Genomic DNA, 23,725 nt, shown 5'->3' on the forward strand with positions numbered 1-23,725 from the left:
ACTTTGACCTTCACTCTCATCCTTCCATCCTCCCACTCGCCTTTAATATGAAACCAGCTTCTTCTACCTCCTCTTATTGCCATATACTATTGGTTGTTCCTATTTACTGTATAGTGAGTGAATAAGACCTGACAGAAGGAGTTGATGTTGGCCTCATAAGCGAGATGTTATTTGTATATTTTCTTTCTCACAGTTGACGGCTCTGTTACTTCCTCTGTTAATTGTAAGTATGAATCAGCTCTGTGTGCTAATGAGCCAAAATTTGCTGTGCTCATTTAAAATTAATGATTTGTGGATACTTTGTGGTTGCTGGTCTAAAGATGTGGCCATTTGTTTCATTTAGACCTGCAACACTCACAAGATTGTTGCCAATTATTTGGGCATCTGATTAATTTTTTTGGTCTGCGTGCATTCTTCAGGCTCTTTTAGCTTTAACATTTTCCTTATTTTTTGACTTTAATGATTCATCATCTGGTCTGAGTAGTTTAATTTGAACTCTCTCATTCAAGGCTACCATACACATGTTGTTTTGTTTGTTGTTTTGTGTTTTGTTAGTCTTTGTGACTAACATTAATAGTGCTGTGCGAACGTATTAAACCATTGCCGTTTTATCCTTGAAGACCCGGGGACTCTGAATCTTTGACTGTCAGGATCTGTTGGCGTCACGGTAGCAGATCAGAGACTTGAAATAATCTGGCTCACACAGTGTTTGTTCATCTTGCAGTTATTAACCAGCACGCTGGAGTAAAACCTGTTCCAGTTTACCATTTTATTTATTTATTTATTTTTTTCTATTTTTTGCAGCTGTTGTCGATAATGTGCTCAACCGTTTGTGTGTGTTTACGTGTCAGAGAGAGAGTGAGAGTGGGGGACTGCTCTGCACAGGGAGGCAGGACTGATGATCAAGCGCTGGGATGAAGTTGATACAAGTTTCATTTTCACTACTTACGCTAGAAGCTCAATGAGGATGACATTGAATATTCCCAAAGGAGTTTCAGAGAAAGAATGAGGGACCGGTTCTGTTTGAATCCTTAAGTGTGACATCATTTAATGCCTTTCATGTTAATCATTTTGAGAATGTTTTATTGACTACAAGTTTGGGATCGAGTTGCCGTGATCCAGACTTGAGTGCCGTGCTTCAAGTCTTCACTGGTCGGTGTGAACCTAGAATCTAAAACGGTTTGAGTGCTCGGGGCACGCATATTACATGTTCTGCCTTGATAAAATGCTGAGTGGCCTGTTGTTTCTTAGTCTGTGAATGCATTATGCTGTATAATAAATCGACAACATATTTATCCAGAAATGATGCCATGCATCATCTCTAGTGGTATAAATGGATTAATATGGAAATGGAAAGCTTGTCTCTCTTCATGGCTCATAGTCACGAGATAGTGTTGTGCAAATGGATTTGTTGTATAAATACATTACAGATATTGCTCGGCCAATAAAGGAAAGTGTGATTTCTCGTCACTGAAAGTGAAAGACTAAAAATGTGAGAAGATGTCTTTGTTATGACCGTGACCAGGCTCATACAGCCTCCCTCCCTCTACTTTCTGTGTGGAGTTTTGTGTTTCTGGTATTTTTCCGGTAGTGTCAGTATTCACTTTTATTATGCCAACTGTAGTGAGCTACTGTATATTTCCCATTTATTGTCAGAACAATATGGCCAAACATTGTATTTTATTTACTTGGAGAAATGAGTCCTGTTGCGAAAAGGTCAAGATGGTCATTAGTTATTGCTACTAGAGAACCGGGGTAATGTCACTACAGGACTTAATGGACTGAACAGAAGGTAAATCTTATCATTGTTTTTGTGTGATAGAAACTCCGTTTTATGTGGTATTTGTCCCACCAGTGTCTGCGTAGGTTTTCTAACAGAAGATGTGCATATTTATATATATTTTTTTTATTGGCCATAAATCATTTGCAAGTTTATCAAAAGATTATCGACAGTGTAGGCCACCCCCTTGTCTAGTACCAGCAGGATAGACTCCAGCTCCCCATGACCCTTTGCAGGCTAAAGCTGGCGTAGCTAATCACCGAGTGTTTCATTAATTGTCTGCAGGCTGCCTCTAGAAGCTCGCTAGTTGAGAGGTTACTGGTGATGGCAGCCCTGAATTTATTGTAATGAGTATGAGTTTGAACACCAAAGCTAGTGTTTTGTATTTTCAAACATTTTGCAAGAAACCAGAAGGATTATGTTTGCAGGAATACGAGGCATGGAACCACATGCTGCACTACAAGCCCAACATTTTATTACCGGTTTTGAGAAATCAATTATACTTTCACACCTACATTCAGACTTCAGATCCTGGGAGTAATTGATCACAATTTTGCATTAACTGTAGTTTGGTTCATGTTTACAGGCAGAGAAGTTCTCAAACGCCCTCAACACCTTGTCATAGCTTTGCGAGGAAAATTTCTATTTTCTATTTTCTATATTTTCTATTTCTGTTCTTTTACCAGCTTTCTGTGCAACTGAACACTGGACAACGTGTTCAAAGTATCTAGGTTGAGTGTTAAAAACTATGTTTATGTATATGGTTGTAAGGTATTCGAAAGCGTGCACGGTCGGGAAAGCTCTTTTAAATCTCATCTCATATGATACTGTAGGTATATCACTTTGTGGCTAACATGCTCTAGGGAGCCATTGCAAAAGACCACCCAATCTAACCAATGTCAACTTGGTTAATTTGTTCCAGAACAGAGTGCGGTTGCCGTGTTCACACAAGCCCTAATTAACCAACCTGGTTGCAGAACAGCCTACATGTGAAAGCACCCTAAGTATGCAAAGCTAGCTGTTGACTGCCAACCCCACTAAACTACTCTAATGCTGAAGAAAACTTTATGACTCTCAAGCAAGTTTGGAATAGTTCCCATATATTTTGTGAATGCAAGACTCTTCTATACACAGCGATCTTCTGGCTAAAAGAATAAAATCATATGAGCTAGTTAAAAACCTACAGCAAATTTGCCAGTGTTTGTGTGTATTTTATCTCTTTTGCTATAATGACAAAAAGAATAAATCAGATCAGTATTTGGTAAGAGCAACCTTTTCTCATTAAAACTGCTCCTGTTCCCTTTGTATTCGTGTATACTCTTGTCATTCATAGCATTCGCTCTACACACTTGGCATCTGCGCCCGTCCCTCCTGGTGGGCCAGTGCTAGTGTTCTCTACTTTCCCTGGAAGAATCATGCAGAGTTCTTTCCTAAGAAACTATAGAGGAGTGTGAAAAAACATCAAAGTGATTGCATACAGGAAAGGGCAACGGAGGACAAGGAGTAAGTAGTTCATACGATCTGGAACAGCTTGATGGTAAAGAGAGACAGTGCACCGCTGTAGGTTGGGGTTTTCAGTCTGACTTGCTGTGATGGCTCAGCGTGTTGAATTTTCATATAGTTATAACACATCAGTTGCATCACAATTGTTTGCTCGATGAGGGAGTGATTTCCTAAGGAGGAGCACATACTGCATGACTTAACAGGAAGTCGGCTGCAAGTTTCTGCAATTCCCTCTTTGATTCTTTGTTGGTGTTTACCTAATGGAGAGTTTCTCATAGAATGACTGTTGCTAAAAAGACTGCAAGCCTTAAATATGTTTTAGTGTCAAGTGTATTCTTGTACCATTTTAATCAGATGATGGAAATAAATTTAAACTTTAACAAATTGCTTTAAAATCATTCTTGCTCATTCTTATGTCAGAATTCACTCGCATGGATGCTTTTGCACACAGAAGTTCAAATAATATATCTTAAATGATTTGGTACATGATGTATTAACATAAAAGTTTTTTTGAAAATCAAATTTCAACATTGTCAGTTGTTTCTCTGAAATATCCAAATATCAAACTAGGATTGGATGAATGTATGGACAAGCTGTCTGCATCAATTTCAGACTATTGGAGGCTTTACTCCTCCACTGGACTATGATATAACATTGATATATCATAACGTGTTCCAGTCTAATGAGAAAGAAATAATTGCTGTGTCCTCGTCTGCACAGGAGCTGTTTATTAAACCATATTTGGGCTGTGTAGCAGATACATAACGTCTTCTATTGTGTATGTTTCAGGAGTGTGGTTCCCCCTGGCTGAATACAGCGTGTGTCCACTGGCCTCTTTCCACCCAGAACCCAGCGTGTTGTCACTGTGCTCATGAGGTAACGTCAGGACCTACTGGCCCCTCATTACCACCGTTGGCCCGTCCATTTCCCTCCCCTCTGTGCCTTCATCATTTGGATCTACCCAGCCATGGGCCAGAAGATCTCAGGCAGCATCAAATCGGTGGATGTACGGGGGGAGCCCTCATACCGGCCAGTGCGCCGTGAGCTGCGGGGCCCAGATTTCTGTCGACCCCCTAGGCTGGACTTACTGCTGGACATGCCACCAGCCAGCACAGAGACTCAGCTTCGCCACGCCTGGAACCCAGACGATCGTTCGCTCAACGTCTTTGTCAAGGAGGACGACAAGCTGACGTTCCACCGACACCCCGTGGCACAGAGCACAGACTGTATTCGAGGCAAGGTGGGCTACACCAGGGGACTGCACGTCTGGAGGATTCACTGGCCGGCCAGACAAAGAGGCACCCATGCTGTTGTGGGTGTAGGCACTGCTGAAGCACCTTTACACTCGGTGGGCTACACAGCCCTGGTGGGCTCAGACTCCGAGTCGTGGGGCTGGGACCTGGGTCGGAACAGACTCTACCATGACGGGAAGAACCGCCCCGTTTCCACATCGGCTCCCACATACCCTTGTTTCCTGGAGCCGGACGAGTCATTTGTGCTTCCAGATTGTCTGACAGTAATACTTGATATGGATGAAGGGACGCTGAGCTTCATGGTGGATGGACAGTATCTGGGAGTGGCTTTCAGGGGACTAAAAGGCAAGAGACTGTATCCCATCGTCAGTGCTGTGTGGGGACACTGCGAAGTGTCCATCCGTTACGTCAACGGACTAGATCGTAAGTGCAACACTGACACACACTTAAAAATGACACAAAGTAATATTTAATATTAAAAGGATGGTCAATTGTTTTACAGCTGCTGAAAATAGTCATTATCATATATACTTCATCCAATTAGATGATGTCGAAAGAGGAACTTCCTGTTGTTCCCCTCTGTTTTTGTATCTAGTTTTCCTTGTGGCTCAGGAAATGTCTTCCAAAGCAAAGGTGTCTTAATGCTTGGAATGTCTTGCCTGCATGCGTTTGATGTCAAATATGCTCATCTTTTAACTTTCTCGCCTTTTCCCCATTTAGGTTTTTAGAACCCATCAGTCTTTTCAGGCTCACACACAGATTTCAGTTTTATGACTAATAGCTTTCACTGCAGAAAGGTCAATAACTGGTGACTCTCTGTTTACCTAATCATCTGTCAATATAAACACTTGTGGCCTTTTCTTTGCTGTTTTGTATTTGTGTCACTTGTTAAATGTGTAGAGGTTGATGTGGTAGGTAATTTATATGTCATGTTTATGGCTTCATTTGAGCATAGATCTAGTTTAGACCTGCTCATTAAAGCTCTGAAAACCCACTGGGTGTGATTTGTGGTATGACATCTTGGCGCCCAGTGACAGAATCAGAATGAAGCGGAGGAAGAGATATGAACTTGGCAATCCAAGAAAGACATGTGCATTCAGTCATCAGTTATAAGCTATGACCAGTCATGTTTGTTAATAGTTGTATACAGACTGCTATTGTATGGAGATGGACAGTGGAGTCTGTGTCAGGCAACTGAGTCATTCTGGCAAACTCCACTAAACTCACAAGCCTCTGGAGAAGTCACAGTCATGCAATCCTTTGTGTGACTGAAACACTGTCTTTATTGTGTAATGTGTGTATCAACTGACTAGAAATTTCTTGTTTTCAGTAAGTACATTTTCAAGTCAGTAATTTGGAAGTGATTCACACAATAATTGACCTGGTGTTGGCTTGCAATGAGGCTTTCCTTATCACGGTTTCTTCAGAAAACATGCAGTGCACATTTTTGTCCGCACTGATCTATTAAAAGCCCACAATGAGACGTACTGCTGCTTTGTTTAACAATAGGAAGCAGCTTAAACACACTCTGTACTAACGAATACTATTTTTGCTCTGCTTCTGTCACTTTGTGTTGCGTTCTGACATCCATCCCCAAACTCTCGCACGCAAACAAGAATATCCAACTCTGACGCAAGAGTCCCAAAGTCATCATAAAGATCCGTGTATGTGCGACAGTTACCAAGCCTTCCTCCATGTCCCTCTGCTCCCTGCCACTCTGTTTTGTTAAATGTCATCCTTCCAACTAGTGGAGCTGTCTCCGATTGAGTAATGGCCCTCAGCCGTCCCTCCAGCTCTAGCCTGCATGTTGCACAAAGACCTAAGCAGTCTGGGGCGTTTCCCAGAGTGTGGCATGAACACCATGTCCATGGCTGCGAGCCGTGTGTGTGTGTGTTTGTGTGTGCTGGCAGACAGTTTAGGACTTTTGGATGATGTCCCAGTGTGTCTCTGAGCTCGGAGTCTGGCCGTAGTGGGAAAGTTAAGGTTAGCGTGTATGTTGTGTGTTTGCGCACATGACGTACAATTTTTATAGTCCTATTTCAGTACAAAATCTGTTATACATTTGCATGTTTGTAATCATTGCCTGCGGTTTAAAAAAAAAAAAAGTGCATAGTGTGACTTTTAAGATCTAGCTAGCATGCGAAATGAATCGCAAGTATTTATGGGGCATCTTTAATGAATTTCTCTCCAATTATTTAGATTTGTGCTGAATGTTTTGATTGTTTGGATCCAGTAATAACTAATATAAAATTCTAGGCAAATGCTTTTTGCTTCCTGCACAGAGGGTAGGTCAAGGATAGTTCGGGGAAACATTGCCATGTTTCTGACATACTTCACATTTTGTGAGATTCAGCCCAAAACCAGGATGAGATGTTCCTTTTGGCTCCGTAGAACAGCGGATAACAGCCTTTTTATCGCACTGTGTGTGGCGACATATTTGTCTGATTAAGTGTGAGGCACTCAGCCTTTAGTGTCATCCTTTTTCTTGTGTATTCCCAGAGTTGCATCACACTGACAGGAATCCAAAATGTCAGCATGACCCAAAAAAAGTCAGATGTGGCATGTAAATCAGTATTTTGGAGTCATGATGGCCGTCTCAAGGGACAGTTTAGCCGTTCATTTACACCTATATAAATGTGACTGTTGCCCTGTTCTGACCCTACTGAGGAATCTGCTCATTTTATGTGTAAGGATTTGTATATAAATGTTTAGCTCACAGCAAAAATGTCTGAAGGGCCAGGGACAGAGCATAAATGGGGTCTGCACAGTTTTAACAGTGACAAATGTACCACTATAAAGTTTAGACCGATTCCTATAAGCTTCAACTCTGAAATATGCATGTGTAATTTTATCTGTTTGTCTTTGCCAGACTAATGATGCGGGAGACAGGAAAACGCTTTACTAATGGAAAGGCTTTATGGTTTTATGGGGTTTATTATGTTATGATTGTTTATTTTTGTTTCTTCTTATCTTCTATGTTTATAATGAAGTGAAATGATAATGGACAACAGAAGAATCAACACTGTCATCTTGTTTTCTTTACTCATATTTGTCTGCCTAGTAGAATGCATGTTATCAGTTGAGTTTGGAAGCTGTTGCTCTTCAGATTAGCCTGTCGGCACATTAGAGACCAGTGTGTATGTGATCAGGTATAACTCATATGAGTGTGATGTAAAGAAGAATAGAGGCATTAATATGTATGCTCAGAGAAGAGAGCTCTCCCCTATTCCCATATCTCAGAAAGGATTCACTTTCTGTTCCTTTGCTGGATTCTTGGTCTTTTGCTTGCCTTGTAGTCAATTCACGTTTTTGTTCTCCCCTCCTTCCTGGTCTCCTTTATTCTGCATCTCTCACTCCCTGGGAAGTAAGAAGAGATAAGTATCCTTATACTTTTCTCTTCTGTCTGTTTTGTCCCTTAAAACTCCACATAAAAGCATTTTTGTCATCCTTGCTGCATTCCACTCGGCACTGTAGTCCTTTGGCACTCGGTCCCAAAGACACTTGAAAGCGTGCAGGAAATTTTATCTGTTTTTATACATCTGCCTTGTTATGCCTTTTAAAGTACAAAACAGTGGGGTTGCTGTATCATGCTGTTGCCTTCATTTTGTTCCTGGAACGGCATTTTTTCGCTGCTCTCCAAATCAGACCTCAAGACAACACAGTGTCCCTAGCACATAAAATGGAAACGAGTTGAGCCACGCTCATTGACACCTGAACAAAGACGCACCAGAGAAAAGGAAGTGATTCACAAACCTGTGTGCCCATCCCCTCATTTGACAGAACTCTGCTTGTTTTTTGAACTCCTCCCTTCTGCTCTCCTTTTTTTACTTTCTCTCCTTTTTGTCCTCTTCCTTTTCAGCACTAACGCTTTGTTTCGGTGTTTACGCACCCAGTGGTGTTGGCATGTTGTTGTGGAAACGGTTTGGTTGTCTTTTCTGCTATGTGGGTGGTTAATTGTTGATCAGGCAGTTTCCTGCACAGGTTTTGTTGGCCAAGAGCTCGACCTATGTAAATTGAACAGAAGTTAGGCAGGAGGACGCTATTCTGAGTTGTTAGCAATAATCACCTCACAGCTGCAATCTCAGTCCGACTTCGGGTAGAACTGATCCACTACTTTAAAGGATTTTTCTGACCGAAGCAGCCTTCTGTAGTCAGTTGATTGGCTTCTTGTTGTTCTAAAGACCTGAACAACAGCCTTGTCGGACATCCTCATCCATCACTCTTGGTCTTACAAATGGATTGCCTTCAAGAAGAGAGCCCACGATCAACACTAATGATTAGCTGAGTGCTGATATGATTGCTCTTTCTTGAGGCTGAATACTAGGGAAGCTTCTCCACCTAGACAGATGGTAATAGATCCATTATACTCCACAATCTCTGAACAATCACGTGGAGAATAAAGTGAGTTAGAGTGAGTAGCTGTTATAGTGAGTGACATGATGTGTGAAGAGTTCAGGTTCTCTGATGGGCTGTACATGAAAATGGACCTCTTGTTCAAAAGTCTCTCCTAATCTGAACATAATAGATAATTCTGTACCGCAAATTTTTAAATAGCTTTAATCAATTTGCTTCATTTACATGTGTGTGTCTAATCTAAATAACTCTGGGCATGTGATCTAGTTAGGGTTCATACATTTTGGAGCCCTAATGAAGAATCGGTACCTTAGTGTCACAGACTTGCTTCATGTCTCCATTGGTTTTTTTCAGTCACAACTGTTGATTAATAACTTGCTTAACATATGAAAGTGTTCACACAACACTGTCTCGTGATAATCCAGCGAATGACAAAGGATTTGTTTCTCAGAAAGCTGCAACAGTGGCAAGATTTATTTGTTTATGAGTTATTATAAACTTAGAAAATGTGAAAATCAAAAACACTCGGTCCATCTGACACGCACTTGCTTGGGGCTGAAACATGTCCAGGATTTTAGTCACCCAGATGCAGACTAGCATATTTCATTTGTATAATCATTTCGGTTGCATTAACACTTGATGAATGAAATGTGATGTTGTAGTTCTCTAAACATTTCGATAGGTTAGACTGTAGTACTGGCACTATACCTTTTTCCTGCTTGATTTAATTGTAACTTTATTGACTTATTGTGTAGACAAAACACTCGGCCATATTTTGTTCCAAAGCCAACTAATGGACATTTATCATGATACATTTTTCTTGCGATGCATGTAGCCAAACTGCTGTGAGCGGGGTTTAATTTGGCAAAAGCCAATGTAAACTAAAGAACACTGCGTAGAAATAGTTATGACAGAGTCATAAAATATTGTTGAACACTATCCCAGGAATCCGCTCATCACATCTGTTTACATGTACTCATGGCTGCTGAGCGTGAGCCTATTTGTGTGCTGCGTTGCGTGTGTGCTCAGTTCACTTCTGTCTTTCAGCGGTCCTCTTAATAACCTTGTCTTATGTAGCCTCCATTTCCTGAGCAGCGTGAGTGAGCGCTACCAGGAGCAGAGACTAAATTGACAGCAGTCCGCGCTTTTCTCTGGAACTCACTGGCTTGGCCTTGCGAGGTAATAGGAAGTCAGATATCGACAGTGGAAGGAATTCGTATCGGCTTCCAACTAGTTCAGCGAGCAATTGGTTTCCGCTCCGAGCAGACTATTCAATTTCAACACCTGCGTTTCAATTAGGTATGGACTGTCTCATTCCGCCCCCTGTCCCAATTTTCTTTTTTATCTCCCACGTCATTGATCTGATTCTGTCCTTTCCTGTATCATCAGCTCCTCCTCTTTCCCCCCCTTTGTCCAGTCACTGAGATGTGGCCGCACCTTAAGAGCTGTGCGCGTAGACACACCTGTCATCTTATAAATAGGTCAGCCTACCCGACCGTTTTATGCTAGGCTATTAGGCGGGCATGACTGGGAGACTGCACACTTGACTACGTCTTTCAAAATGAGGGAAGGCAGAGGCAAGGGGTGGAGTTAAAAGAACATTTAAGACGGAACACGTGCCGAAAAGATGGACCCGTGTTCCCTCTCATTTCTAAGTAGGACATAACTGGGACGCGTTGTCTCTCAGTGACCTGATGTCTGTGCAGTGCACATGTAACTGTGCGAATTTCACTGGGCTGTCGGCTCAAAGGTGGAATAAACTGGAGGGAACTATCAGCAGTTACCTACAACCTGTCTCACCTGAGTGAGGACAGACTAACTGACGCGCCGCCATCCCATAACTTGCCTCCACTTTGTTCTCGATTAAGTGTTATGTAGGTGTGCGCGCCTGCCAGCCTGCGAGTCTCTGTAGCCTAACGGTATATCAACCGCTCGGTCGTCCTTGGCTGCTTTTTCCCACACTCCGTCTCGTCTTTAGTGTACCATAAATCTGTCAGAAACGAGTCTCTGGCCATTACAAAAAGTGCTTGAGAGGAAAGGGAGAGAGCGCAGACAGATCATTAGATGACCTGTTCGAAGGAGGAGGAAAGATGAAGAGCTCCACTCTTCACATAACTGAATTGATTCCAAGTTATCAGAATGGATTAATCATTAAACCTGTCTGTCCTGTGAAGGATGTCATGCAGGCTGCTCGGAGAAGACACACAGACTTTGGTTTCAGTGTTCATCCTAATGTGAATATATAGATATCATGGAAATCTACATGCTGGCTTAGTTTAGCTTGGCTTCTTTAGAAAAAACTAAAGGAATGATAAAAGAACTGACAAATAGGACATTTTGCTCAAGATAAAAACAATACATATGTGATTAAATTGTCAGTTATATTTGCAAATGGACACAGCAGATGTGTTGAATTGTGTCGGGTATTTAGTGGAGCTGCCATACGTCTCTATTAAACCGCACAATGTGCTCATCTGTACAATTAGAATGAAATTGCTCCACAACTCGGACCACAATAACAGTGCTGTTAAGTATACCGGTTGATGGACAGCGCGTACCTCCTGTTGGTGCTCATCACCAGTGTCTGACTGGACCATTTGTCGCCCCAGGCAACCCTTACCATGGAGACCAGCATGTGTCGGCAGCCATTGGCTGGATTTCAGCAAGTTTGTAGATTCCTCATGTCACCGCTTCCCTCACGGGAGCGCTGCCAGAAAGTAATGCTGCTGTCTGTGGCAGCAACACTGCAAGATTTCCACCTTTGATCGAAGCGCTGCCGTACTTGACGTCTTGTTGCTAATAGACACGTCGGTAAACTAGCATTCGAAATGCACACCCCTGTAAAGCCAAATGGAAATAAAAGAAAATAGGCTACTTTCCACAGAATTCAGCACATGTTGTGATGTGTTGAGTGAGATCTGTTGTATCAGACTAAGGCTAGGCCAATTCAAGCAGTGTTATTTTTACTGTAATTTGGTGGAATGTGCAGCTGTGTCCATGTTTCTGTGCTCTCCTGTGATAAGACTACTTATCATTTAGGGGGTCTTGGTAGAACATTCACTGAAGAACAATCTCATTTTGCCCTCAAAGCGATCTGTACAATTTTATGCTAAATGCTAGTAAAGCCAGCACGATCTAAATCTAGACATAATATAGTGCGTTTGACACACATGCATCTGTGTGTGTAAACTCCCAGCACAGTGACATCACGCAATGGTAATGTGAGGAGCTGGTTACTATGGAGACTGCCCATATGCTGAGGCTTCACCGGTGATAGAAGACTGATTGGTAGGTGGCATCAGGCCCAACAGAGAGTACATCCATCTCAGAGGGTTTGTTGTACAGCTCAGGGACCGTGTGCATCAAGAGCGTAATCTTAAGGAGCGGAGTTTATCTGGTCACAAGGTGCCGGTTAAACGGAGACGTGATTGTACCAGCAGTTAATACGAGTCTTTAATCTGCTAAGCTGGTGCGCTAAAGCATGGACTTGTCTTTGCACATAGAGGCTAATAAGATGTCAGAGGGATGTGATGCGATTGTCTTGCCAAGTATATTCTCTAGCTGCCATGAAGGATTATCAGCTGTACAGTCTCATTGCACACATCACTGCTCATTGTTTATATTCAGTCAGGAGTTCATTCAACTTGTCTTTCCGATTCAAGCATGTTGACGTGGCTGTGAATGAATCTGCCACAGGTCCCGAAGGCTCCTTTACAGAGACTTTTCATTAAGCACATGGCCGTCAAATAAACCCAGATAGATGTTGTCCATTTCTTTACACCCCATCAGCTGCTGTTGGCGGCTCGATTTCATCATTTCCCCTCGCTGTTGTTTTCAAAGGTCACTTAACAAATAACAGTAGAGAAATTCACTGAAATGTTGCAGAAGTTCACTTGCGAATAAGGAAGTGAGGCATGGAAACGGATAAATTATCACGGAGTTCATCGTTTTCTTATTCTAACAAAGACATGAAGTGACTTCTGCAGCCATCTGCTTTTAATTAGAATCACGGCCACAGACTGTGTTTATCTGTTTCATTTTAGCCCTGCTCAGTGGTCAAGCAGTTACAAGGGCAGCCCTTCATGTGCAGAGGAGCGCCTGAGGACTCTTTGCAGAGTCGGCCTGCTCTGCTTCCACGGGCAGACTAGACGCATTTTCACCTCGTATTTGTTTGGTTGGGGGTTTCAGTTCGTGGTAATGTGGAAGACTTTTAATAGACTGAAAATCTACGCCTCTCAGTCATAGAGGAGGGTGTCGTGCGCATAGAGTACAAGTGAGATTTATGTGCTTCATCTGCAGTGCATTTTATTGTAGGGATGGAGGTTTAAAGAGAAGACCCAGTAGAACGTCGGGGCCACTCACCCCGGTTAGAAAGGGAGGAGACTGTCCGCCGAACACAGGTGCAGAATCTCACTCTAAAAGCCTTGATGCTATACTTGATGAAACCCTTTCAGGGTGTCTGTCCGCTCAACAACATCGTTGTGAGGACGTTTGCTCCGAGTTTGTGCGTTTGCTGTAATGGTAAAGTGTAAACCCTGCATGTCAGAGCAGGTCACGTAAACAAGGTAAACTTTTCTCTGCAGTCCTTACCCTGTCAGCACCACTTGTTATGTTTGTATCGAGTGTAAAAGCCCGTCCTTATGTCCTTCACACAGTGTGTAAGTGGACTAGGCGGCAAGAATTCTGCTCCACCAGATGGTGCATCCAGGTGGAGCAGCTTGACATCTATAAAGGGGCAGCAGCTCGGAGTCTGTCTGTCTGACACACACAGACATCACTTGCCTCCAAAATTGCTGGCATAGTCTGCTGGCACGCAGTGACAAAAGCGATGACGCACGTATGTGTACTGTAAAAATGTCATTATGCTTAGTGCTCTTTCCACATGTGTGTAGATAGCCATGTGACGACCGCGGCAAAGAACTGGAAACACGTGGAAACCAGAGTTTGCATTAGACTTTCATCGTCTGTCATCTGTTGTTCGCCTTCCTTTAAATTTCCACTGAAATAACGAGGAGACAAATCTGGAACAATTCATATACACAACAGGCCTACAGATTGAACCCGGCGCCAGTTTCAGTATCATTGTGCACTTCAAGTGGACTTGTTTTCTACAAATATTGCAAAACATTTTGTTATCCTCTGTCCTGAGCCACATTATCCCATTTTCAAGTGATTCCAGTGCTGCTACTTTCTGGCCTCGTAACAATGTCAATATTACTTGTCCTTCCATTTTCTGTCATCCGCACCATCATATGCAAAACAATCATTTGTCATGACAGTGGATGGAGTTTGCTCGGTTTTATTCGCTGTACGTCTGAAGGGAGGCATCTGGAAACACAGACACACAGTGATATGATTAAGTTCACTGCAGATCATCCTTAGTGTAGTCTGTGGAAACGACAGCCTGACAGGACGGTTTTTAATCCAAAGTGTATACAGTCCTGTCATTTACATCAATCTGATGACTCTTCTCTGAATAAGCAGCCTTTTAGGTTGAAGTCACAACAGCAGTCATACTGGGTGACAAGTCACATTTCTGTGTCATTGAATATTATCTGGGTGGATTAAGTCTGCAGCTGTCCTCTTGAATAACTGTAATAAATTAAAATTTAAATTTAATTAGATTTTCAGTTACGTATTTAAATGTTGGTTATTGTCGGCTTTGGGTAGAGACCCACTTTAACTTACTGGCATTCAGTGCCAGTGTTGCGTATTATACAGCCGGCAGCATTTGCTGTATAATAACATTAAATGATTAATCTGATGTGTACCTATTTTGGTGTGTCGCGTCCCTCTGGCTCCCATAGGTCATTAAGGCTTCAACTGCAAGCTATGTTTTGAAATCTATCAGTGTTGCAGCCCGAGAGGAAGCCATTCTAACGTTTTCTTAAAGCATCCGACACAAACTTGGAGCTGCCACTTTAAAGTTGGAGTTACTTCTCTTTATCTGAAGGACGAGGGCTATCAGTTTAACGAGCAGACGAAGCCAGGAATGAAATGTATTCCCCTCTGAAAAACGCAGGAATGTGATGCAGCGCGCCAGCCCGCAGCATGTGGACCCTAACCGTGTCTCTCCTCTCTTATCTATCGCAGCGGAGCCCCTCCCCCTCATGGACCTGTGCAGAAGAGTAGCTCGACTGGCTCTGGGTAGAGAGCGCATCCATCACATCGACACACTCCCTCTGCCGCAGACTCTCAAGAACTACCTCCAGTACCAGTGACGGCACACAGACAGACAGACAGACAGACAGAAAGTGAGGTCCATTTGTTCTGATGCTAACTTCATCCCACCTCTCAGACATCTGCAGAGGATGTGGACGATGACATTGACTATGAACAGGTGGTTAAAACTGCGCTGCAAGGGGTTTTGTTTACACCAGTTGGGGTTTTTCCATTTCGGATGTTTTTATCTCTTGGTTTTAAGCTTTTTTTTTTCCCCTTCTTCTTTTTCTTCCTTATTGCTGATGTCTGTCTCTCTCCCGGACAGACGACTAGAGGAGCTGATGAATGAAATGAAGGGAGCAAGAGATTAAAAAAAGAATGTTTCCTGTTCATGGCAGATATAGCGTCGTGACCTCAGTAAGGCCTTAAATACTGTGGTTTTTAGGCTACAGTTCACCCGGGCGTCTGCTCTGTACAGACTCTGTCGAAGCCTCATGTTGGTATTTATAACTAAATTCCCAACAACGCAGCAGGCTCTGTGGAGACGCAACAATCCCTGCAAGCCGCAGGGGAGGGAGAGTGAGTAAGCAGGAGAGAGGGGGAGAAAGTCCACACACACAGTACTATTTTTGTTAGCGTGTGTACACTGAAGAACACATGGAACACATATATGCTGTGTATGCCTGTGTCACGAGTGTACGGAAACAAAGCCCGCACTGTCTGGAGCAAGAAGACGACTTATTGACAAGCAGCCAGTCACCGACTACAGGCTGGGAAACACTACAGCTCCAGTCTTAAATCCCCCTCCTCTCTCCTGTGAGCTGCATCTCTGGCTGCAGTTTGATTTAAGCCTCCATCAGGCCTGGTGAACTGGAAGGACCGCGGCCGCCGGTCGTCGACTCTGTAGCTCCTGTTGCGCTGATAGAGATTGATTCGAAGGTGAAGTTGTGTCTTCGACTGCTAATGTGCCTCCTCTGCTGCAGCACACGCACAGGAAAACAAAAGCACAAAAGACTTCTGCCTAATCAGAAGACACTTCTTAGGTTTTAAATGCTGCTTTCCTATCTTTTTCTTCCACCGTCTAACCAGCGGTTTTTATCCTTGATTTGCTTTTGAAAATTATGAGTTTTTTTTTTTTTTTTTTTTTTTATTTTGAGATTTGTCTGCGGGACAGGGCGTCTCGTATGTATAGGTGGAAGAATGTGCTGCCATGAAAATGTTTTAAATGTGAATAAGAATAAACTCGGCTAAAGTAACGCTGCCTCACTGTGTCTGCTCCTTTAGTTTCAAAGGTAACTTAAAAGTCAAACACCTGGACCAAACATTTTCATGTACTCTCAGGACTCTGACTAGTGTGTCTGACTTCATTAACATATTTCAGTAACACCTCTTCATGCTTTGTGTCAAATTTAGGTTTAACATTTCATGTTCAGCTCCAAATACCTGGTGTTATGTTCGTAAACCGATTATTGCTCAAACTCAGCATTCAGTGCTCATTAAAGCATTAAAGTGGAACAGGTAGCACGTTAGTAAGTAATACTGTTATGTTTTGATATCTTGGCCTGAATACCAGCCTCTAAGTTTTAATGATTTTAAAATGACTGATTGTGCTTTGACACAGATCTGGTGTTATACTCAAATAGTTTCAGTGTTTTTTTTTTTTTTTTTTTTAGATGCAGTAATGGACAGAAGAGTAATAGCAACGTAGTCATCCATGTCATCTGAGCACCATGGAGTCGATTATTATTGTCAGTTGAAACCTGCTGTATTTAATTTGCTATTTTTTTTTTGTATTTAACATTTACTTTTCCGTCTCTGTGTTCGCTGTCCTTAAACTACATGCTGCTGTAACACTTCAAATTTCCGCACTGTGGGCCAGATTAAAGGATTATTGTATTTTACGGGTGCAGACGATGCTCGCAGACAGTCTGCGTTGTCACGACCTTACTTTGTTTACGTGCGCGTGTGTGAGAAGAGTCATTGTTGTTTGAACGTTTCAGCCTTACCTACATTTACAACACCAATAACACAAATTACACCAGGTCTTGCTTCGGAATAAGTGCAGTTTCAACAGAGGTCTATTGTGATAGAAATATCCTCCGCTGCCGCTCCTGCTGCCAAGCGCTCAGATGCTGGTATTATTGTAGATTCGAGATGAGCTGGCTCTGGACTGGATTTCCCATCCCGGGGCCGGCTTTGAACACCAGAACAAAGCTGGTTGTGTGATCAAACTTCTGCTCTGCGTGGTCTTTTCCTGGCACTGCCAGCAGAGAACCCATTAATGTTGTACAGCGGAGAGCGGCCTGCGTTGATAATATCATAATCTCACTCGAGAGGCATCTCTCCCTGAGCTTTTAGCCGCGTCTGAGGGGGGAGATGACCAGTGGTAATGCAGGGCAACTGATGGACGTGGACATTTAATGTTTATATAATAAAGAGGGGGGAAAAAGGGTGAAGAAGATGGAGTTTAATAGTGACCGACTGAGAGCTGTTCACAGGAACACTTTCATTAACACTTTGGTGAATATATATAAAAAAAAACATGATAAAATGATTAGATTGAAGTGGAAGGAGATCAGATCAGCTGTAGCACGTGTCTGCCTCAGCATATAGTGCCGCTCAATAATGCAGAAGCCTTTAAAGGATTATCGAACACGCCTGAAAGTTGGAGCTGATGACTTGCTTGATCTGACTACAAGTGACTCGGCTTTGCTCGATCCATATTTAGCCGCTCGCTGACAAGTTGGCTTCACTTCATCTCCCTTTCCTTTCTTCTGCCTCCACGACGCTCCGCCGTCTCCGTTTTTTCCACCGCCCTGCTCGGGCCGTTTAAATCCACCCCGCCGCCTTTTTATGTGCTAAGAGGCCCCGCTTTCCATCCCGGTGATTCATCTTCCGCCTCACCTGCTCTGACGGAAGGTAACCGGAGTGACTTTGAGCCACGAGAAGCATTTTGTGCGCCTTCCCCTTCCTCATCCTCCTGCAAACAGCCCTCCTCCTCGCCCTCCCTGAGCATACATGTTCTACATATGCATACATGGAGAGTGGCAGAGTGAGCCGAGGAGGAGAAGGATGGTTTGAGGCCGGCTCTCTGCCACAGAGACGGCAGAAATCCATTATTTATGGGGGGGAAATCCTCTGTCTGCTTCACCCGATAAGTCATTTAAAAGTTCTCGCTTTGTAGACCACATATGGAAATAAAGAATTCCTCCAAGCGTGAAGAATATTTAATTGACCTACTTGTAGATTTCTACGTTCAGTTGATGAGGATCAGACTGCGTCGCGTTTCTGTCCGATCCAATGTGTCCCAGTTTTCTTGAGGTGCCGTGTCCTAAGACTGTTCTCAGTCACGTTTGTCACTGAGCCACCATGCAGGAGACGTCCTGCATCTCTGTGAATAAGTGAAAAAGACTTTTAAGCCAATACGTGTAGGATTTAAAAATGATTTAAAACAAAAAAAACAAGATGGAACCTTATCCAACGTCCCCACCTCCACAAATCTATCCTGGGGCCACAAAAAAATAATGAAGAGAAAGCAACACGTGGGCTGCAGTAGGTTTCACTGGGATTGTTTCAACAAGCATGAACACTTGATGGAAAAACAACAAAAAAAACAATCTTTTCTTTTTCAGAAAGTAGAGAAAAATGCACATAACTTCTTTTCAAATCCCAAGTTGACATGTTCAGCGTACGATTGTAGAGGACTAAAAAAAGTAAAAGTACACTTATGAGGAGGAAGAGAAGTGAATTGTTGGCATTTGTGCTCACGGATTAAATAAATTGAAAGATGAGCTGGTTGTTCAACACACACATCAATGTTTTTTTGTTTTTTTTTTCAAATTGAGGACGTATCAGTTGAATGTTTATGTTGCGCTGTCTGTGAAACCTCAACTGTACATTGTATCCATACTGCATACACACCGATCAGCCACAACATTAAAACTGACAGGAGTAATATTTTATGCAATATTTTACTTTTTTTTTTTAACACAATATAGAAGCAGACTTTCGCTCACCACACAATAATTGTTTGCTCTTGAAGTCACACAGATTACACACGTGACTAAAACGGCTGCAGTATCAAGTCCTGAAAAATATTACTTAATTACTTGAATTACATTATGAGTGGACTGGATAAGGACGCACTAAAGGAGCCCGCTCGACCGTACACTACGAAGTGAAGGGAAACTGACAGATTTATGATCACATTTAAGTCATTGATGACAGGTTATAAGATTATTCATTTAAAATGATATGCTGGCCGAAGGTCGGGGTTCGAGTCCAGCTCGGGCCTTTCCGGGTGGAGTTTGCATGTTCTCCCTGTGTTCATGTGAGTTCTCTCCGGTTTACTCTGGCTTCCTCAGACATGCTGGTTAGGCTAATTGGTGACTCTAAATTGAACCTAGGTGTGTGTGTGTGTGTGTGTGTGTGTGAGTGCAAATGGTTGGAAGTCTCTGTGTTAGCCCTGCGATAGGCTGGTGACCTGTCCAGGGTGTACCCTGCCTCTCGCCCGATGCCAGCTGGATAGGCTCCAGCCCCCCCCCCCCCCCCGACCATAGTGCAGGATTTAGCGATACAGGAGATGAGATGAGATATGCAGGCTGCTTTATATTGAATTTGTCAGCATTATTTTAGAATTTTGTTAAATAAAAGAACACCAAACTACTTAGGGAGGCTTAAGAATATTTTAGTAGGGCTTCAGCCCCCCTAAAACAGGCCTAATGACGCCATGTTCTGCTCCTCAGTCAGAGCCTGGAGGTGTGTCCTGGTTTAAGGACTGTTCCACTAAACCGAAAAGTGTCTGTTGTGGTTACCATGCTGGGTGAGTGTTCAACTAAACCTCCAACTGTGTAACCAGCAAAGCACCGACGCACACATCACAGCTCTTCCTCAGGGCTTCGCTGTGGGAAGCACACACACACACCCTCCGTTCACCTTCTCTGCGTGGCTCACGGCGGTCAAGAAGAGGTTCGACCACACCAGCAAAGACATACAGACACATGGTTTTACTTTAGTAACATTTGGAATAATGTTTTGAGTTGTTATTTCAATTGCAGTTAGCTAAAAAGCTCGCTGAGACACTTGTTACAGCACCTTTTGTAACGAATAAATTGCAACACAGGTGCCCACCCCCTACACACACCCATATACACACATGTGCACATGCACATGCACGCAGGAGCACGGGGACAGAAGGAGCACTGATAAAATGAGTGTCATGGCTGAGCAGAGATGGCCCAGTGAGGAGACGTCATCACAGAGGGAGCTGATCACAGTCCCCAACCGCAGGAACCATATAGCAGGCACTGCCCCGGCCCAGGCAGATGGAGGAGTCCAGGCCACGACCAGCGAGTCAGGATCATCCCCACAGCATCGATCACAACTCCCAGAGAGGACGGTGAGGAAACACCAGAGCTGGGGTAAAAGATAAAATACTAATAATAATATAAATGTAAGCTGGATAGACCAATAAATACATCGTCTCGTCTTTCTTTTTAAAAACACCAACACTGTGCAGCCCTGAGGTCCTCCTTCCATGGAGACATGTGCCATAAAACTGAAAAGATTTGCAGGCACAAGGGAGACCTACACAATATTAGGAAGGTGGTCATAATGTTTTGCCTGATTGGTGTGTATAATGTTATCTAAGCAATTATAGAGCTGTTGACTCTATTGCCTCTCTAAATGTACTATCTCTTTTCAGCTTTTCAGACAATATTCCAGTCGTTTTTAGTCTATAGTACAAGTGGGACATATTAAAGAGACACCTTTCATCCAATTTAGATGTGAACTCCATTACGTTAAAGCTGACAGTCTAAAGAGTCTAAAGAGCTAAAAAAATCACGTCCCCGTGCTCAGAAATAAACAGACATAGCTGTGTATCTTCTAGTTCTGAGTGGCGGCACAGATCTCTCTGCAGATCTCCAGGTAAACCGTCTCTGACTGGAAACCTTTAATAGACACAATCCGTGGTCAGGTCAGGATTAATGTGTACTCTGTTAGGATTGTATTTCCAGCATTGTGTCACACATTGTCTATTCACAACAGGGCTCGACATGTAACAGAAAAAACATCAAAGCTTTAAGCTCCAGAACAATGTGTGGCAGAAATTACATGTAAATTATATCTTTTCATGGTTCAGTCCATTAGTCGTGTCGCAGCTCCACGGTGGGATTCACGTCTTAAGTTCAACATGTGCGGCGTTTGCTCAGCCCCGGCACCAGCGCTCCCTGAAGTCGTCTGTAGGACCACGGCTCAAAAAGCTCTTCAAACGCTGTACCCCAACAGTGTGTTCCTCCGGCTGGAACACGGTGCTGATAACCAGAGGAAAGTAAAGAGAAAATGAACATGAAGTAGAGACGGAGGAGAGAGGGGGATTAGTGAGTGAGAGGAGGGAGGTTGGGTGACTGCAGGGAGGCAGAGAGTGAAAATGGAGATATATATATATATAAAAATCCAAGAAGGTGATGGTAAAAAAAAAAAGAGGAGAAGGGGTTGTGTTCTTTCTTTCTTTCTTTTTTTTTAACCATTACATCAGAGCAAGGATACCATGAGGACTTTTCTTTTTGCTGCAGAGTGGAGCCGCGGGGCTACACAAATAAGACGCAAACAGCAGGTTAATGAGTGGTGGTCACAACACTGAATTCTAATTTCTGCAACACTAGTGTTGCATCTTAGCCTTGAAGCCTATGTGACGGTATGCATGAGTCATACACTTATCTGGCTGTGGCACACACTCAGTGTGAGGTACAATAATAACTGTAGGAGCCGTTTCCTATCCGTCCTTCATCTCTTTTCAGTCTATTCCCCGTGTGCGTTTTCCTGTTACCGCTTCTTCTGTTGAATAAAAATAGCAGGCTGACTGGTGGAGTGTCACTTTTCTTTTTCTTGAAGTGTAAAGGAGAAGTAAAACAAGCTGGGATGAAGTTCCCGCGGTGTGCGCTTGTTAACGTTCTCCGAGGTTTTCCACTCGGACCTCCTGCCTGCTATCTCAACCTTTTCAAATGTCACCCGCTGCCTATTAGGCAAAAACAAACCACCTTCCAACCACCTGCAACGGTGCGTCTAAAATTAGTGATAACGTGGCCGTGGGCGTGCAGACACACACACACACACGCACACACACACCTTTACCTGGGTTCATTACTGGCTGCAGCCTAAGGGGGGAACACAGCTGAGTCTCTATTTAAATTCTGTGGTTTGGTCTGTTTGTGCATGTGACTTTGAGTTCAGAGGATGACCTCATGTTCAGAGCACACACAGCAGCCACTGTTGTCCCTGACGCTGTGCCAAAGGATTTTTTTTTTCTTCTTTAAAAAACAACAACAAAAAAAAAAAAAACACCATGTCTGCGCTGTGACGTCAGTGCGCAATGTCATCTGTGCCCACTGGCCTGTTCTGTTTCCTAAGCATTGTCTCCACTACACCTCATCTAAATAGATGGCCAGCCAGCTACTGGCAGGCAGGGATCTGTGACCCTATACGCTCTCATCCTGCTTTCGTGTCTTTCGATTTTTGTCTTTCAGTGGAAGATGTTTGCTTTTTAACAATGTTTTTTTTGTACATTTTTGGATTTATTAAGAAACTTAATCTTGTTCTCAGCACCTCTTTATCAACAGCAAGTGTCATGTGCCCTTGAATCACGACTTGGAAATTCTAACAGATTCGTATTTACTACGTCACTGCTGCCCCCTTTTGGTTGTCTGACATTACTACAACATCCCTGACGAAAGAAAGAAAGAAAGAAAGAAAGAAAGAAAGAAAGAAAGAAAGAAAGAAACAAAGAAAGAAACAAAGAAAGAAAGAAAGAACCTGAAAAGGGGAGATGGAAAGAGAAAAAGGCAAAAACAAACAAAAGGTAAAAATGGAAAAGGTTAGAGGTGAGAAGGCAAAACACTGGCAGAGAGAAAGAAATGAAAGGACAGAAGGAAATGGTGAAAAGAAGGTAAATAATGGAAGGAAATGGAAAAGAGAGGGTAAGAGAAGCAGCCATAAAGAAAGAGACACAAAAGTAAACAGAAAAAAGTAAAAGTGAATGACTCATGACTTATTTCAAACCAGGGGAGAAGACAGAATCAGAAGCAAGCAGATGAAAACTGAAAAACAAAGACTGAGCGTTAACGTATGCGTTGCGGCGCTGAGGTGACCAACTCAAACCTACGTAGCTACTTTATATGTTGATTAGCTTCATCTCTGAGAGGCACAGCCCGTTCCCCGACTACTACTCTTATGGAGGCCTCATAATTAGAGCCGTGGATTAGAGTGTACTTGACTGTGAAATGGCGTGGAGCTGCTGTCCAGTGGAGTGTGAGCAACTGTAATTGTTTGACAGTATGAACCAGTTAGTAGGAGAGTTTGTCTAAGAGGTGATTATGAAAGGATTTTAGTGTGCTGCTAGCATGTTAAATGTGAACACCAGCCTCTAATGCAAGCAAAGAAAGAGAAGTCCAGCGTCCTCGTCAGCACACTGGTTTATTCATTTTCTGTGGAAATGTTCATTGGCATCCACGTCACTTCTTCTTCTCACAGACTACATGCTGAGCGTTTTGTACTTTTTGCTTTTTTATAGCCCCCAACTCTCTCCTGATTTTAAATCCAGCCAGAGCTTTTGTGCATAAAGGTGAGGATGGAGAGCTTCTCTCAGAACTACACTTTTTTTTTTTTAGTTCGCCTT

General features: G+C 43.0%; 1 protein-coding gene across 2 annotated transcripts in view; it reads left to right on the forward strand.

Moving 5' to 3' along the window:
- The window catches only part of LOC125013579 (SPRY domain-containing SOCS box protein 4-like), a 36,673-nt gene extending 20,366 nt beyond the window's left edge, over positions 1-16,307 (forward strand). For both annotated transcript variants that reach the window (XM_047594365.1, XM_047594366.1), the window contains 2 exons: positions 4,073-4,959; positions 14,983-16,307. In XM_047594365.1, the coding sequence (XP_047450321.1) occupies positions 4,251-4,959; positions 14,983-15,110 (837 nt within the window). In that variant the 5' untranslated portion in view covers positions 4,073-4,250 and the 3' untranslated portion in view covers positions 15,111-16,307. The remainder of the gene's footprint in view (positions 1-4,072; positions 4,960-14,982) is intronic.
- The last annotated feature ends 7,418 nt before the right edge of the window (positions 16,308-23,725 follow it).

The sequence above is a fragment of the Mugil cephalus genome, chromosome 9 (genome assembly GCF_022458985.1).
Source record: "Mugil cephalus isolate CIBA_MC_2020 chromosome 9, CIBA_Mcephalus_1.1, whole genome shotgun sequence".
Classification (NCBI taxonomy): domain Eukaryota; kingdom Metazoa; phylum Chordata; class Actinopteri; order Mugiliformes; family Mugilidae; genus Mugil; species Mugil cephalus.